Source organism: Hyperolius riggenbachi, chromosome 9, assembly GCF_040937935.1.
Source record: "Hyperolius riggenbachi isolate aHypRig1 chromosome 9, aHypRig1.pri, whole genome shotgun sequence".
Taxonomy (NCBI): domain Eukaryota; kingdom Metazoa; phylum Chordata; class Amphibia; order Anura; family Hyperoliidae; genus Hyperolius; species Hyperolius riggenbachi.
This window is the reverse complement of record NC_090654.1, coordinates 54,692,144-54,709,643: the sequence shown is the minus strand read 5'-3', so window position 1 is coordinate 54,709,643 and position 17,500 is coordinate 54,692,144. Positions and strand designations below refer to the sequence as shown.

General features: G+C 47.3%; 1 protein-coding gene across 2 annotated transcripts in view; it reads right to left on the bottom strand.

Annotated features, from left to right (window-relative positions):
- The window catches only part of TATDN2 (TatD DNase domain containing 2), a 56,752-nt gene that overhangs the window by 35,116 nt on the left and 4,136 nt on the right, over positions 1–17,500 (bottom strand). Inside the window, exons 1-3 of one of the 2 annotated variants that reach the window (XM_068252796.1) lie at positions 13,216–13,350; positions 10,746–11,095; positions 806–1,843 (exon numbers count right to left, since the gene is read on the bottom strand). In XM_068252796.1, coding sequence (XP_068108897.1) covers positions 806–1,843; positions 10,746–11,090 — 1,383 coding nt within the window. In that variant the 5' untranslated portion in view covers positions 11,091–11,095; positions 13,216–13,350. Of the gene's footprint in view, positions 1–805; positions 1,844–10,745; positions 11,096–13,215; positions 13,351–17,500 lie in introns of those variants that run through there. The other variant, XM_068252797.1, reaches the window with a different exon arrangement.

Here is a 17,500-nt window from a genome sequence, read left to right as displayed (position 1 = left end):
CACTGGCATTAGGAGGCCCTTAAGTGCTAGAGATTTTAAAAACTCTTGCTAATGCAATGCTATGGGGGATTTTTACAAAATCACTTTGCTCTAGTGTGAGCAATCACATAGGATAACATTAGCAAGAGCTTTTAAAATCACAAGTGCTTAGAGAAGTTTTTATAGTGAATAAGCCCTAAAGTGGTGACGGATGGACGTCAAAGATGACAGTGCGGGAAATACAGCAAGTAGACTCTGGAGTAAGTTAGAAATGATGTGGTGGGTTTAAAAAAATTGTAATTAACAGTTCAGTGGTATTTTGACCTACCATACTTTGGGAATGGCAAGACTGTCTCAAATTATATTTTTACTGTAGAACACTTTTACAGCTTTATTTGGTGACTCCATTAAATTGATGGGTTTTACAGATTCAAACGTCTGTGGCATAGCTCTGGTAAAATACGCTTCAGATAAACCCAGACCCTTCTACAGAACAAGTTTTCTCTCATAGTTCACAACTCCTTATACATTGGGATTCCAGTTATACAAGGTAGGAAGAACCCTCGAATCATTTAAGGGAACCACAAGTCTCAACTAGGGCAAATGTGGACTATCAAAATAAAAATTCCACACGGATGTAGACTATGCTTGCAGATCTGGTGGTCCTGCCTTACAGAGAACTGGCCATTATTAAGGGCGTTTCTTCTGGACATCATAAACATTCCAGCACAACCATCCTATAGATCTCTGTGGCTGGGATAAATAGCTTTAGATTACCCTACTCAAAGGATTAGAATAGTGAATAGTTACACATTCTGGTACTCACAGTATTTATTTCTTTATCGGAATCATCATAGAACACAAGTCGTGTGTTTTCCTTAGGAGTTGGTTCTTCCTCAGGAGGCTTGGGTGGGTCAGATCGGATTGGCTTGGGGGAGACCTTCCTGTGTCGGACTTTCTCTTTCCTCTGTGATGACCTCTCCACTTTTTTCCCTCTCTCAGGGTTGTCCTTCTCGTGTTGGACTCTCTCCTTTCTCTGCCATGACCTCTCCTCTTCAATCTCTCTCTCAGGGCTGTCCTTCCTGTGTTGCACTCTCTCCTTTCTCTGCCATGACCTCTCCTCTTCAATCTCTCTCTCAGGGCTGTTCTTCCTGTGTTGCACTTTCTCCTTTCTCTGCCATGACCTCTCCTCTTCAATCTCTCTCTCAGGGCTGTTCTTCCTGTGTTGCACTCTCTCCTTTCTCTGCCATGACCTCTCCTCTTCAATCTCTCTCTCAGGGCTGTTCTTCCTGTGTTGGACTCTCTCCTTTCTCTGCGATGACCTCTCCTCTTTGATCTCTCTCTCCGGACTGCCCTTCCTGTGTTGCACTCTCTCCTTTCTCTGCCATGACCGCTCCTCTGCAACCTCTCTCTCAGGGCTGTCCTTCCTGTGTTGGACTCTCTCCTTTCTCTGCCATGACCGCTCCTCTTTGATCTCTCTCTCAGGGCTATCCTTCTGTTGAACTCTCTCTTTCCTCTGCCATGGCCTCTGCTCTTCTACCTCCCTCTCTGGGCTGTCCTTCCTGTGTTGGACTCTCTCTTTCCTTTGCGATAACCTCTCCTCTATGACCTCTTTCTCAGGGTTGTCCCATCTAGATGGCAGGTTGGAATCTCTAAACTTCTCCCCATGAAGCAGACTCTTCTTCTCACTGTGCTTCTCTTCCTCCTTAGGACTGGACTGGCTGTCCAGTGACCTTCTCCCTCTGGCGGAAACACCAATGTCACTGAAGGCCCTCTTGAACAACATGTTTGGATTGTGTTGTCTCCGCACCCGTGACCTGGACACATCTTCAGATTTATCTTCCACCTCTAGATGCACATCACCCTGAAAATCAGAAGACATGTTTTAAAATGGTACCTGTAACTAGTGTGATGACCTGTCATACATACGGAAGGAATAAAGTGAAAAGTCTGGCATAACCAAAGATGGCTACCAGTATGAGAAGTCTTGGCTACCTATTTTGGATTGCAGAAGCTCAGTTACATGCAGCCTATGAAGGGAAATGGCTAGTTTACAATTATGGCCCCATACACTGGGGTTGACCCACTTGTTGGCCAAAAGGGCAGAACTGCTGTGGCTGGGGTGGGCCACAGCATTGGGGATTTATATAGCGCTGACATCTTACGCAGCACTGAACAAAGTATAAACGCTAAGTGACCAAATTAGGGAGACACCCCTTATTTGAAAGTAAATCAGTCAAACAGTGACGTAGTGCAGCGTAACAACAAAGTTGCTTATATAAGGAACGTTCAGCTTTGGATGATGTAGTTATCACAGAAGTAAATGTCAAAATGGGCAAGATGAAAAATTTAAGGGACTTTGAACGAGGGATGATCGTCGGTGGGCAAAGAGCTGGTGCTAGAATCTCTGAAATGACGATTCTTTCAGAATGTTCTCACCTAACAGTATTTTAGGCGTTTAGAGGGTTGCATTTAAGAAAAACTTCAAAAGATAAGGAATATTCTCGTGAAAAAAAAAAAGGCTGGTGAACAAGAGAGGGGTTAAAGGCGAGTAGCACGCATAGTCCGCAGCAACACATGGGAAATAACATGACAAATTACAGCTGAATTCAATGAGGTGCATCACAAAGCATATCCTAACGCACAACAAGACAGACATTGCAAAGGATGGGCTTTAGCAGCAGGCGACCATAGAGAGCACCTTTGATATCACAGAAAAATAGGAAGAGACGCCTGGTGTGGGCCCTTCGCTCTCTGCTCGATCTGTCTCAAATTGGTTTGAGGAACATCAATCAGAGTTTAACCTGCTTCTATAGCCAGCTCAGTCCCCTGACCTCATTCCTATTGAGCATTTGTGGGATGAAGTTGAAAGATCACTTCAAAGCTTGGAAAGGTCAGCATCCAATCTGACCCAATTCAAAGCTGCCATGATGTCGGCATAGGCCAACATTCCTCAGCAACGGTACCAGCATCTTGTTGAGTCTATGCCAAGAAGAATATTGACTTAGATCACAGCTAAAGGTGGACCAACTGGTTATTAGAGGGTGTCTCTAATTTTTTTGGCCACTTAATTTAGTCTTATAACTTAACTGTTCCTCAGTGGGTCTCAATCTAATCCCTACCATAGTCATGTGTCGATCATGGTCTAAAGCCAATTTTAGGTGGAAGCACTGCTAGCATGGAGTAGATGGCTTGCTGCCAAGTATTACTAGGCCACAGCACCTCAAGATTGTTCTACTGCCAGCCACAGTTCACTCCAGTAGATTTCAAGCATAATAATGAAGTAGCAATACAGTGAATGAGGCTAGGTCAGTCAGTGTTCAGACAAGAGGGTGGATTAGTGGGGTCAGGTTAAGCAGTGTTTAGGCAAGAGGGTGGACTGGCGGTGGTCAGGCAAGAGGGTGGACTGGCGGTGGTCAGGCAAGGGCTGTGGAGTCAAATAATTTTTGGGTACCTGGAGTCAGAAAACAAAATGCACAGACTCCTAATAAAATTTCAACTAATTAAAAAGAGAAAATGATAGAATGCTTTATTTCTCAGATAACAGGCATCATAAATAACATATATACAGTAACAGCAGTGCTTAGTCCACAAAAATGAAATAAACCAATCAAAAAATAGTTACTTGTGCTGCTGCAAATAAAGCAGTCACCATGTTTTTAAAGTCAGATATACACATCTGATTGTGACTACAGTATATATGATGTGTACACAGGAATCTTTTCTATAGAAGTAGAATCTCGGCTTCAAAAATAAAGCTTGATGTGTAGCTGTGTCGCTAACAGGGATGGTCAATCAGATGCAAATAATTCTGCGTTGATGCTGGTTTATGCAAATTTATGCACTCCCTTTGTTCATGAAATCAATTAATTTGATATGTTGTGAAAATTGGGTTTGGCGACTACAAAGTTACACAGTAGTACTATACTCTACATATGCACTCCCCACAGAGCTGCAGGGAATCCACTGAGAATGCTGTGCACATTGAACACAGAGGTGTTTTCTATCAACCATGAACCTGGTTCAGATTGTGCATGAAGAATGTGTAATACAGGAAGAATCGCCTCATTCCCCTGCAGAGTACCTGAATATCACTCTTAAAGCGGACCTGAACTCAATACGTCCTCTCTGCTCTAAAAGATATGCAACAGCATAATCTTTAGACAAAAAAAAAATTATATCTTTGTTACAGCTGATACAAATCCTAAAATAAATCTGCACTATTTCTACTTCCTGATTCATGGACGCAGACAGATTGTTAACATTCTGTGCTTTCAAATGAGCTTATCTGCCATCTCTGCCATTTGCAGTCATGTGACAGAGGGGAGAGATCAAATTACACTTGTGATTAAACACAAATGCGGGGTAATTAAACAGACTAAACTTCTAAATACATACAGGGTACATTTCTCTATGTATTCCTTCTGTCCTGTGCAAGAGTTCAGGTCCCCTTTAACCACTTGCCGACCAGGGGAATTTTCACTGATCGGTGCTGCGTGGGCTCTACAGCCCGCAGCACCGATCAGCAGTGCAGCAGGGCGATCAGACTACCCCCCTTTTTTCCCCACTAGGGGGATGTCCTGCTGGGGGGGTCTGATCGCCGCCGGCCATTAGTGGGTAGCGGGGGCTCCTCAAAGCCCCCCTCCGCAGCGTTTTGTGCGCTCCCTCCCTCCCCTTACCTCCCTCTCCCTTGCTGGGCATTGTGGGATAGGCTTCAGCCTATCATATGCCGGCGATCCCCGGCCAATCAGAGGCCGGGGATCGCCGATCTGCCCTACGGCGCTGCTGCGCAGCAGCGCCGTATGATGTTAACAGCGGGGATTTCTTCCCCGCCAGTTTACATTTTGCCGGCGAGCCGCTGTCGGCGGCTCTCCGGCTGTTCACGGAGACACCCTCCGTGAACTGACATGGAAAGGCCGCTCGATCGAGCGGCCGTTTCCATGGTAACCCGCAGACGACCAGTTTACGCCAATCGGCGTTAGCTGGTCGTCAAGAGGTTAAAGGCCCATACCTACTAATCAACTTTTACGTGTTCGATTTTGCACAATTTCACACAACATTGGTTAACAAAAGTTTGTTAAACTATGTTCAGCGGCCAATTGCACACAATTATCATTTGCTATGAACAACCATCATGACGGAATCAATTGTGGATGGTCGTTCTGATCGCCATTAACCCCCGCATTAATAACTGCGATTGTTTGACGACAGTTTGCGTCCGTTGTTTGTGCCTATGTTCAAGATAAAGATCGTTTAAAGAGACACTGTAACAAGAAAACTGTCCCCTGGGGGGGCGGGGGTATGGGGTACTCACCTCGGGAGGGGGAAGCTTCGGGATCCTAATGAGGCTTCCCCCGTCCTCCTCTGTCCCACGGGGCTCTTGCTGCAGCCCTCCGAACAGCGGCCCGACAGCCTGTTCAATATTTACCTTTCCAAACTCCAGCGGGGGCGCTGTTGAGGCTCTTCTGACGGAGATAGGCGGAAATAGCCGATCTCCGTCTGGTCCGCTCTACTGCGCAGGCAACTTACGTCTATTTCAGCCTATCTCCGCGGGAACAGCGGATACTGCGCCTGCGCTGGAGCCGGGAAGGTAAATACTTCAGCGCCACCGCTCCGGGAGGATTTTCTTTCGCCGCCAACGTGGGACCGAGGAGGACGGGGGAAGCCTCAATCTTGTTTCCACCCCATTCCTTTAGATGGTAAGCTCGCAAGGGCAGGGCTCTCACCCTTTTCTGTCATGGAATGTTATTAATTTAATTGCTTGCACTCTGTTAGACATTTATACATTTTAGTCATCATGTTAAATCAAATTGTAATCAGCAGTGCTGTATTTTGTATCAGTGTTCATATTTGATGTATATCATTGTCTGTATCATTATGTATCCATTGTTTGTTTTCTTACATTGTACAGCGCCACGGAATATGTTGGCGCTTTATAAATAAAAAATAATAATAATAATAATAGGATCCAGAGATTTCCCCCACCTGAGGTGAGTACCCCCTAGGAGAGTTTTTTTCGTTCGTCCATCTTCTGCAGTCTTGTAGTGAGTATGTAGCCTTAGATATACCTACAGTTAGATTGCCTAGGGCCTGATCAATGATCTTTGTTCCTGTCTGCATCCTCTACAAGTACTCTTACCTAGGATTAGTTACGATTTCTATTTAGCAGTTACTCTACAGCTATATCCTAAGTCTAGTTAAAATGCATCTCTGGTGGAAATAAAAACACAGATACTTTAAGGGCTCTTTTAGACTTAGACGTTGCGTTGCAGAGGACGTTAAGGTCACATAACGTCCCCTAACGCAACGCTTGCTGGTGGCAAAGGTGAACGCTATATAAAACCGCGTTATGAGGCTCTCGGTGCGCCGTTAAAAATTACTGGAGACCACGTGATCGGAACACTCAGCATCACGTGGTCCCACCAGCCAATAAGCGGCCGATCCAGGAAGTAAACACTGCAGTAGTGATGGGAAGTCGGCTCTTCTCAATCGATTCATTGAAAAGAGCCGGACTTCCCATCACTACTGCAGCAGGACTGAACCTAGTGATGGGAAGTCTGGCTCTTTTCAATGAATTGATTCATTGAAAAAAGCCGAACTTCCCATCACTACACTGCAGTGCAGTGGATATTAATTAGCCATGTGGCTGGCCACAATAGCAGACTCTCCCCTCCTCCTCTCCTGCACAAGTAAATAAATAAATTAAAAAAAAAAATCATTACTGAGCATGTGCAAACAGTGTAACGTGGCTAAAACCGCGTCTAACGCACAGCATGCTGCACTTACATTCAACGTGTAGCATTACAACGTGATGCAACGTGGCACTGTGAACAGCCCACTGATTTTTCATTACAGTGAGTTGGGCTGCGTTACAGGCTGCTCTAACATGCACCTGTAACGTCCCACTCTGAAAGCAGCCTAAAGAAAAACTGTAGTGAGAGGTATATGGAGGCTGCCATATTTATTTCCTTTTAAGCAATACCAGCCCTGCTGATCTATTTGGCTGAAATAGTGGCTGAATCACACCAGAAACAAGCATGCAGCTAATCTTGTCATATCTGTCAAAATTGTCAGAAAAACCTGATGTGCTGCATGCTTGTTTAGGGTCTATGGCTGAAAGTATTAGAGGCAGAGGATCAGCAGGATAGCCAGGTAACTGGTATTGCTTAAATGGAAATAAATATGGCAGCCTCCATACACCTCCCTCTACAGTTCTCCTTTAATGCTTAACCTCCCTGGCGCTCAGTTTGATGGATTTCGTGCGAAAAGTGATCCAGTTAATTTTCATAGAAAAAATGGATTCCTGTAACTTACCAAAATGTTTCAAGGAAGGGTCTAGTATACATTTTAAGTATAATAAAAGCTTGAAACACAAAATCAAATCAAAACCAACATTTCAAAATGACTTCCCAAAATCTGATCATTTACAAGCTGCAGCTGTTCAACAAGCACTAATATGAATGTAAAGCTAGCCATACATCTAGCAGTGATGGACAGATTCGACCAAAAGACAAATCTCTCTAATCAAATCTGATTAGACAGAGATCTGTCAGCTGCCCATACGTCGCAGGCCGATTCCTGATTTCAGCATGAAATCTTTTGGGAATTGGCTGTGTCCGCTGCCTCGCCGCTGTCCCCCTAGTGTATATATGTACCCCCCGTGTGCATTTATACATTACCTGTCCTGTATCATGCAATACAAAAAAAAAAAAAAAAAAATGCGTGACCCTGGCGTCATCAACACAGATCGCCAGGGAACGTTACTATCAGGAGGTACACGATGAGGGCGAGTATAAGTGCAGTAAAGATAGCCGAGGAAAGGTGCCCCAGTATAGGTCAGCCAGCCATAGGTACCACAGTACAGGTCAGCCAGCCACAGTATATGTTAGGCAGCCATAGGTGTCACCGTATAAGTTAGCTAGCCATAGGTGTCCCAGTATAAGTTAGCCATAGGTGTTCCAGCATAAGTTAGCTAGCCATAAGGACCATAGTATAGGTTAGCCATAGGTGTCCCAGTATAAGTTAGCCAGCTATACATGCATGCCCCCAGTACATGATCCCTTCCACCTCCCTACCTCCCTTCACAGCAATAGCGCCTGAAAGATCTCCCATTGCTTCTGCCTACTTCCCCGTCTGTCTCTCTCGCTCGATGCGGGTGACTGGTGCCGATACTCATTGGTGCCTGTCACCCACGCCAGTAACACCACCAGCTCTGATCTTTCTGGTTCACAGTACCGGGGCGCGGCTTGATGGTGTCATCAAGCCGCGCGCTCCCCGGTTTACTGTGGACACATAAGAGCTGGTGGTGTGATCGGTGCAGGTGACAAACACAGTGAGTATTAGCACCGGTCACCCACATGGCTGCGGAGGGAGGGAGCGAGGCAGACATGGAAGTATGCAGCTGTAGCAGGGGAGATCCTTTGAGGCACTATGGCTGCAGATTACTCCTGGGTGGCCACAGTTTTTTAGAAAATCTCCTGAGCATCATGCCTGACACTGTGTCGGGCATACCGCTTTCAGCAAGTTTTCCTTGCCCGACACAGTGTCGGGGATACCGCCCAGGAGGTTAAGAGTTGGTGTGTCTCAACGCATTGGCTATGATTTACAAAGCTTTTTCACCTGTTTTCATCTATATCTATATTACATTTTAAAACTTCCAAAGAGCAAAAAAATATAATTAAAAAGTAAGATACGGTAAGTAATATTGAAATGAAGTTAATCAGGAGCAACTTACGTTGAGTGATTATTTTGCTTGTAAATGTGCTGAAAGGTTAATTTTATCAATTACCGGTAAGTGATAAGTCATGTATAAGAAGTTTAGTGAATAGAGCCCATTGTCTGTTAACCTCCCTGGTGTTAAGCACGACACAGTGTCGGGCTAGCCGCCGCAGGGGATCGCATGGCCACGGGAGGATTTTTTTTTTTTTTAATTAAAAATGGCTTTATGTGGTTAAGCTAGCACTTGGCTAGCTAACCATGTCCCCCAAGTGCCTCCAGTCCCCTCTGATCACCTCCGGTATACATACCCCCAGGGATCCCGCGATGGCACAGCCTTCCAATCAGCACCCGGCTTCGCTATGGGGAGGATCGGAACTGCGCATGACGTCATGTCCGGAGTGAAGAGAATTGGGAAGCTGTGGCTCTGGCGGGATCGCGGACAGGTGAGTGTTGCCGGCGGCGATCGGGGGGGTCAGACCGGTGCCGGGAGACTTGGGGGCCACAGTTAGCTAGCCTAGTGCTAGCTAACTCTGACAAAACACTTCGAAATTTAAAAAAATCCCTCCCGCAGACGCAGGCACCGCATCTGCGTACCGCCAGGGAGGTTAAAGAGACTCTGAAGTCTCTTAAAATTCAGCTTTTTATTTCAAAAATGTGTTCAACATCATTCCCCTAACTAAAACGCTGCATCCTCGCAGATTGACACTAAGTAAATCCCTCCCAAACTCCCCCTGCAAAATCCACGACTTCCCTGGCCGTGGATTTTAGTGCCCTGTGCGCTTTCATGTGAGGCAGAGCTTTCAGAGGCAGCTCTGCTTCTACACGCGTCTGTCAGCGCGTATCTACGCCTCTCGCCTCCCCTCTCAGTGAAGAAAGACGGGCGGGGGGAGAGCGGTGGCAATCCGGGCTGAGACACGTGGAGAGGCAGAGCTGCCGCTGAAAGCTCTGCCTCACATGGAAGCGCTGCCTGGATTGCCCCCCGAGGAGTTTGGGGGGGGGGGGGGGGTTAGTTAGATTCCAGCCATGGGGATGCAGCGTTTTAGTTAAGGGAATGATGTTAAACTCGTTTTTGAAATAAAAAGCGGAATTTTAGGAGACTTCACAGTCTCTTTAAAGGAAACATCAGGCTAAAAAAAAAAAAATGAAAAATCAGCTTTACTCACCTGGGGCTTTCTCAAGCCCCTTGCAGCACTGTCCCACGCTGACCGATCCGCTCTCTGCCGCCGTCCTGGGCTCCCTGCACGCTGTTCAGGCCAACCTAGAGGTCGTCCTTACTGCGCCTGCGTGAAGCGCCGCTGTTAACCATTGCCCCGTTGTCTCCTGCCTACTGCGCAGCGCAGTAGTTCTGCGCCTGCGAAGTACACTGGAACCCAGCAGATATGGGGCTCCAGCAAATCTTCTACATATATCATACTGGGGCATTCACGTTGACAATGACAGGCCAGGATAACTGACAGGGTAAAGGGTCAGCTTCCTGGCCAGGAGTTTTTTTGTTTCCCAAAAGCAGATGCTATCTTAATATAGGTTTAACATTCACAAGCTTTGGCAGCAAAGAGATGCCTTTTATGTCACATACTTTCAATCAACAAAATTGAAAGATGCAAATTAGAGGAGCCAGAGTCGAGGAGACGGAGGAATCCTAAACTGAGGAGTCTGAGGATTTTTGTACCAACTCCACAGCCCTGCAGGGAACAGGTCACTCCAGTGTATTCAAGCATAATAGTGAAGTATGTCAGGAATTGAACAGGCAAGATGGTGAACTATTGGGGGTCGGCTGAGGCAGTGTTCAGGCAATTGAATATGGTATCCTCCATATTGCCCTCACTGATAAACAGATAATCAGTGTCTGAATCTATTTATTTTGCCAAGTACAACCAGGGTTGCACCCCAAATAGTTTATGGCACTGTACATATTTAAAAAAAAAACAACAAAAAAAACAACACATACAGCTCAGATGCAAAAAGCATACAATGGAGTTATAGCAATATACATTAGTCATATACATAATCCATGAGACATAGGTGAGGACAAGGTAGTATAATATTACCTCTCCTAGCGACACAGAGTGCCTCGATGTCTCAGAGACTGCAGGCTCCAGTCGGAAGGATCGGTTATACTCCATGCTGTGTGTCCGCAAGTGGCCCTTCCTTTCCCTCACAAGGGAGCCATCCCCAGTGCTGGCCTTTGGCAGGCGTTTCGGCGTACTCTCATATGGCTGTAGTGTTACGTGCCTCTCCCTTGGCTGGTAGGGGCTCTCGGAATCGTCATCTCTGCTCTGGTAGGCTCCTCTTGGAAGTCTTGAGTCGTTGCCTCTCAAGTATTTGTTGGGAGACATTTCTGGCGGACTTGACCACTTGTGCTTACGTGAGCTGTACATGCTTCTGTCAGCCATGGTGCCTGAGAGGAAAAAAAGAAAGCCAATCACAAATGCAGGTCCATAAGCTTTCAAGCCAAGTATGGACACTAGATTATAATCACTGGAGCATTGTTAGAGATTCATGATAAAAATCTAGCACCTGTACAGCTGCCCTGCAATGTTAAGGTGCCCATACATCTGTGGACTTGGCGGAGAAATGACCATTAGATTCAATAATTATTGAATAGGATGAAAATATCTGATCGACGATGCGACCGATTTCGGGCAAGCATGTCCATAGGACTTGCTGCAAGTGGTCAGGCTGTCGTAGTCGATCGCATGCACGGCGGTAACGGCAAGCAATATCAGGACAAGCAACAACTCCCCCAGAACCCCCCCCCCCCCCCCACACCGTGTCCGCCACCGGCTCCATCCATATACACGCCCACGTGGGTTGCATGTATGGACGGAGCCAGCAGCGAACACGTCAGGGGTTACGTTGTGTGACGACACACACACACGGGGTACGTGTATGGCTGGAGGACAGAGCCATTGGCGTACACGGACAGGTAATGTATAGTGCGCCTGGCACATTGAACATGGGGGGGGGGGGGGGGGGGAGACCGTGTTGGGCGTCACAAGGACAATTCCGTTAAAGGAGACCGGAAGTGACAAGTATATGAAGGCTGCCATATTTATTTCCTTTTAAATAATACCAGGTGCCTGGCAGTCCAACCAAGCAAATGGTATTGTTTAAAGGAAGCATCAGGCAATTAATAGAAAAGGAGATCTACTTACCCAGGGCTTCCTCCAGCCCCTGGTAGCCGATAGTTCCCTCAACGCAGCTCCAGTGTCCTGTGATCCCCTTCGTTAGAGATGCCAACCTGCGACCTCGACAGCGCGAGAGCCGCTGTAGTGCGGAGCATACTGCGCAAGGGCAGAACTACTGCAAAGTACACTCCAAACCAAGTCAGCGCGACCACGAGCATCTGTCGCGCAAGCGCAGTAGATGCCGACCTAGAGGCATCTCCAACGGAAGGGATCACGGGACACTGGAGCTGCGGCGAGGGACCAGGTCTACCAGGGGCTGGAGGAAGCCCCGGGTAAGTAGATCTCATTTTCTATTTATTGCCTGATGTTCCTTTAGCCCACTCAGTTCAAGTGTCCTTTAAAGACAAAAGCATGGCAGGGTTCTCCTTTGGAAGAAACCACATTTAAACTTTATTTAAAGTCATAACGCAACCACTTACTTGTAAGAAACAGGGGACCCAGCAAGAAACAATATCTATTAAATAAACTTTAACATTGCATACTAGGACCCTGGCCCATAGTAGTCCAAGTAATTCAAGATCACGTTATTCTGTCAGCAGGATGTACAATCAGGTAGAACATACAAAAAGAGGGAGGGTCCTGCCAAAGGCTTGCAATCGAAAGGGAGTTGGTGGTAATACAATCGCAGCTCCACAGATTGTGATCGGTTTCATGCTGAAATCGATTCACAATCTGTTTGCAGTAAAGGCAGCCATAAGATCCTTCTCTGATCAGATTCGATCGGAGAGGGATCTATGTGTTGGTCGATCTGATGGCAAATCGACCAGTGTATGGCCACCTTAAGACTATCCTCTACTGCAGAGTTCCCCAACTGTGAGCTGACTAGACTATCTGCAATGCCAAAATTACCTTTCTCTGGATTTTCACAACACATGCACGGTTGGTGGGCCTTGAACACAGAGCTGAAGAACATTGATGTAATAGACCAGAGTTTCCTGTATTCCAGAGAATGTCCCTCTGCTGAGTAAAGTTTATCTGAAACTCCTTCCCCCTGAACAAGAAACCCCATACATATTGTGCAGGCTGAGCTTCTGACACTAGAGAGACTTCGCATCAGCATGCAATGTAGGGGCCTGGAGTCTGCAGCATCACAATAGGCAGTGCAATAACAATCTACAGGGCTGCAGAGATCTCCGCTGTGCTCGGCCTCACAATGTGTCACAGAGCTATTAACTTCCATGGCTATATAAACACCATACAAACGAGATCTTTAATGCAGGACAGAGTTCAACATAAACACATAACTTAGCCAGGGCCCCTCCCCCTCTGTATTTCTGCATTGTATAAAGAGCTATGGGGCTGGGGGGTGTTTTGTTTTTTTCTTACAGACCTGGATGTGGAAGGACTGACCACCAGAGACTGCTTCATGCTGCACTGTGCACTGGCCTCCCTGCTCATAGAGATTACCACACGGGATGGGGGAGGAGACAATGAAACTTTGCACTCCAGCCCTTCATGCTACAACTTCACTTCCTGCTCTGTCCCCTCCCCCAGTCCTGGCAAGTCCACTCCCACCTACTTCTACTGACAGCTCACAAACATGAATCATGCTCGCCTTTTAAAGAGGAAACTATGGTTTTGTTTTGGGTTTCTGTTTCTGAAATATTTGCAAAAGTGTTCATCTCCTTCCGGACCAACGAAGCTGAAATCTACAAACTGTGGCTGCTTATTCCTGCCAGCGTGTAGATTTCAATTGACACGCTCGCACTGACCCACCGATCTTCCATCGTCGCAGGCCCCTCACTCTGCTGTTGAAGATCTCATTGGCTCACATTGATTAAAGCGCCAGGAGCCAATAAATCTGCTCCTGACTGGCTCACAGAGCTCTGCCGGCAGAGCGAGGGGCCTGCAGCGATGGGTGAGCAGTGGATCGTGCGGCGATACATCGGTAGGAGCCATTTTTTTGGTACCAGCAGTCTCTGGTCCTTAAAGGAAACCAGAGACTGCAGATACTTGCCTTTTTATACATACCTGGGGCTTCCTCCAGCCCCGTGGGTACGGATCGCTCCCACGCCGCCGTCCTCCGCTGCCTGCAGCTCCAGTACCGGGTCCTGTTACTTCCTCCAGTCGGGGACAGTCTGTGCAAGAGGAAGTGCGCCCTTTATGTATCTCTCCAGCGGCCCACGCTACAATGCAGGCATAATAAGACACGCACTCTGCACTTTGTAACGTGTACGTTATTTCCATAGCATGAATAATCGCTATGTAACGTGCACATTATTAACAGTCACAATCGATTCACTGCGCTTCCTTAACCCTGTAAAATTAATTAAAACACGCACATAGTGCACAGTATTGTCTAAAGACTACAATTTGCACCCCGTGCCTGCACTCCTGGGGGTAGTGAGGGAAACTGTGTCCCTCTCCCTTCATGAATGCACTTACCAGAAGCACATCTTGAATGCCAGCATATCACAATCATCCAGTAGTCAGCCAAGGAGGACTCAGTTGTAAAAGCAGCATCCAGCTTTAATATGACACTTGTGCAGGATAACAGCGGGTACATACGCTCCTTACCGCGGATATAATGGAGCCGCACGCCACCCCACTGTCTCTCCTGCTCGCAACTCCGTGACGTCAGCGCGCACACCTCCGACTCCACTAGTGGAAACGGGCCCTTAAGGCTGGGTGCACACATAACATAATTCACATTCACACAAGTACGCTTCTGTCCGCTTTTCAGCAACATGTATCAATCTGTAACATTGATGTTGAAGAGGAAGGAGGCAGAGGCACAGTTAAAGAGAACCCGAGGTGTGTTTAAAGAGGAACTGTAACATAAAAATATCCCCTGGGGGGTACTCACCTCGGGTGGGGGAAGCCTCCGGATCCTAATGAGGCTTCCCACGCCGTCCTCCATCCGTCAGGGGTCTCGCTGCAGCCCTCCGTGGAGTCCGGGCAGCGGTGACGTCATTATTTACCTTCCTGGCTCCTGCGCAGGCGCTCTGACGGCTTTCCATTCCGAACTACACGGAAATACCCGATCGCCGTCGGGTCCGCTCTACTGCGCAGGCGCAAGTCTCCTGCGCCTGCGCAGTAGAGCGGACCCGAATGAGATCGGGTATTTCCGTGTAGTTCGGAATGGAAAGCCGCCACAGCGCCCCCGCTGGAGCCAGCAAAGGTAAATATTGAAATGACAGTCGGCACAGTCGCCGGCTGTTCGGAGGGCTGCGGAGAGACCCCCGTGGGACAGAGGACGGCGTGGGAAGCCTCATTAGGATCCGGAGGCTTCCCCCACCCGAGGTGAGTACCCCCCAGGGGATGTTTTTAATGTTACAGAGTCTCTTTAAAGAATGTTATCTGCATACAGAGGCTGGATCTGCCTATGCAGCCCAGCCTCTGTTGCTATCCCAAACCCCACTAAGGTCCCCCTGCACTCTGCAATCCCTCATAAATCACAGCCCTGCTGTGAGGCTGTGTTTACGTCTGTAGTGTCAGTCTCAGCTTCTCCCCCGCCTCCTGAATAGCTCCGGTCCCTGCCCCCGTCCCTTCCCTCCAATCAGCAGGGAGGGAAGGGATGCAGGCGGGGACTGGAGTTCTGCAGGAGGCGGGGAGAGCAGCAGACTGACACTATAGAGATAAACACAGCCAGCTTTGACAAGCTGTTTGTCAGCAGCGTGGCTGTGATTTATGAGAGATTGCAGAGTGCAGGGGGACCTTAGGGGGGTTTGGGATAGCAACAGAGGCAGGGCTGTATAGGCAGATGCAGCCTCTGTATGCAGATAAAATTCTTCAAACCCACCTCGGGTTCTCTTTAAAGCAAATTGGGAGACCAAATTTTGCATCTGAAGAAGCTTTCTTAGCGAAACAGCGGTCAGGCATCCCCTCACCCCCACTGTAACCCCGCGTGTCAGTACCCCGTGGATTAAAGGTATTTCAATTTGCTTTAACTGTGCCTCTGCCTCCTTCCTCTTCAATTGCAAAAGTGTATGCTCCGGAGAGCACGTTTGGCATGGAGTCCTTTTCTACATATGTAACATTGATGTGCTGAAAAAAGCGGACAGAAGCGCACGAAGTGTGAACGAGGCTGAACATAAAAGGCTGCGTTTTAGGTCATGTTTTATGTTAATGTTGTGTGCGTTTTTATGCGTTTGCGGTTCGCAAATACATAACGCATATGCGTTTTCCATCCGGTTTTATATTTTCATTTATGCAAACCACTAGGAAGACAACAGGAATCGGAAATACAGCAAAAAAAAAAAAAAAATCAATCAAAATATATTTTTGGGGAAAAAAAATCTGCATGGAAAACGCATACCATTGCGTTCCCATTGTCTTTCATTATGTGCGTTTTTTATGCATCTATTAATATGCAACAAAACCAGCGTCTTTAAAAACGCATGTTTGAAAACGCATATAAACGCATATGCGGTTTTTATATGCGTTTTTTTCCTGCGGCCCATAGACTTCCATTAGCGGCAAAAAAGCAGAGTTTACGCAACGCTAGCATTTCTGCTATGTGTGCACCCAGCCTAAAGAGGAGCTGTAGTGAAAATAATGTAATTAATAAAACAGCTTTTAACCCTCCTGGCGGTATAAAAAAAATCTGCCAGGAGGGAGCGCAGCAGTTTTTTTTTTTAATTTTTTTCCCCCTATATCATGTAGCGAGCCCAGGGCTCGCTACATGATAGCCGCTGCTCAGCGGCATCCCCCCGCCCTCTTCGATCGCCTTCGGCGATCTCCGATCAGGAAATCCCGTTCAAAGAACGGGATTTCCTGGAGGGCTTCCCCCGTCGCCATGGCGACGGGGCGGGATGACGTCACTGACGTCGGGACGTCATTGGGAGTCCCGGGCCACCCCTCGGCGCTGCCTGGCACTGATTGGCCAGGCAGCGCACGGGGTCTGGGGGGAGCCGTGCGGCACGACGGATAGCGGCGATCGTGCGCGGGGCGGCGGCGATCAGTGTGCTGGCGCAGCTAGCAAAGTGCTAGCTGCGTCCAGCAAAAAAAAAAAAAAAATTAAACAAATCGGCCCAGCAGGGCCTGAGCGGCACCCTCCGGCGGCTTACCCCGAACTACGTTCAGGGTTACCGCCAAGGAGGTTAATTAAAAAAATAATAATTATAAATTAGTCAGTAATTGCCCATTGTAAAATCTCTCCTTACCCTAATTTACATTCTGAAATTCATCATAGATGGTTGACATCTTTAGCCCTGGCAGGTGATCTCTACAGAAGGTTTGGTTACTGAGCGCTCCAAAGCCAGTATAAAATATACCCAGTCTCCTGGAATGGTTATGCAGATTTCCCCATTCCAAATTACAAACAACCCAAAGGTGGGTACACACATCAGACCATAGTCTTTGGAAAATGAAAGATACCAGACCAATTTTACCCCCTTCCATGTAGCATGAGAGCCATACCTTCACAGTCTATTCTATTGACCTGAACTCCCCATCAGATAAAAATCTTTGCAAGATGCTGCACACAAAGATGCTGTACAAAAGCAACAGATCAGTATCTGCAAAAGATCAGCTCCTGCGAAATATCCATTCCTGCAAATTGCATTCATAGTCAATATCTGCAGATCTCATACACACCTTCAGCAGCGCCGTATGATGTAAACAGCGGGGATTTTTTCCCCGCGTGTTTACATTATGCGTGCGAGCCGCGATCG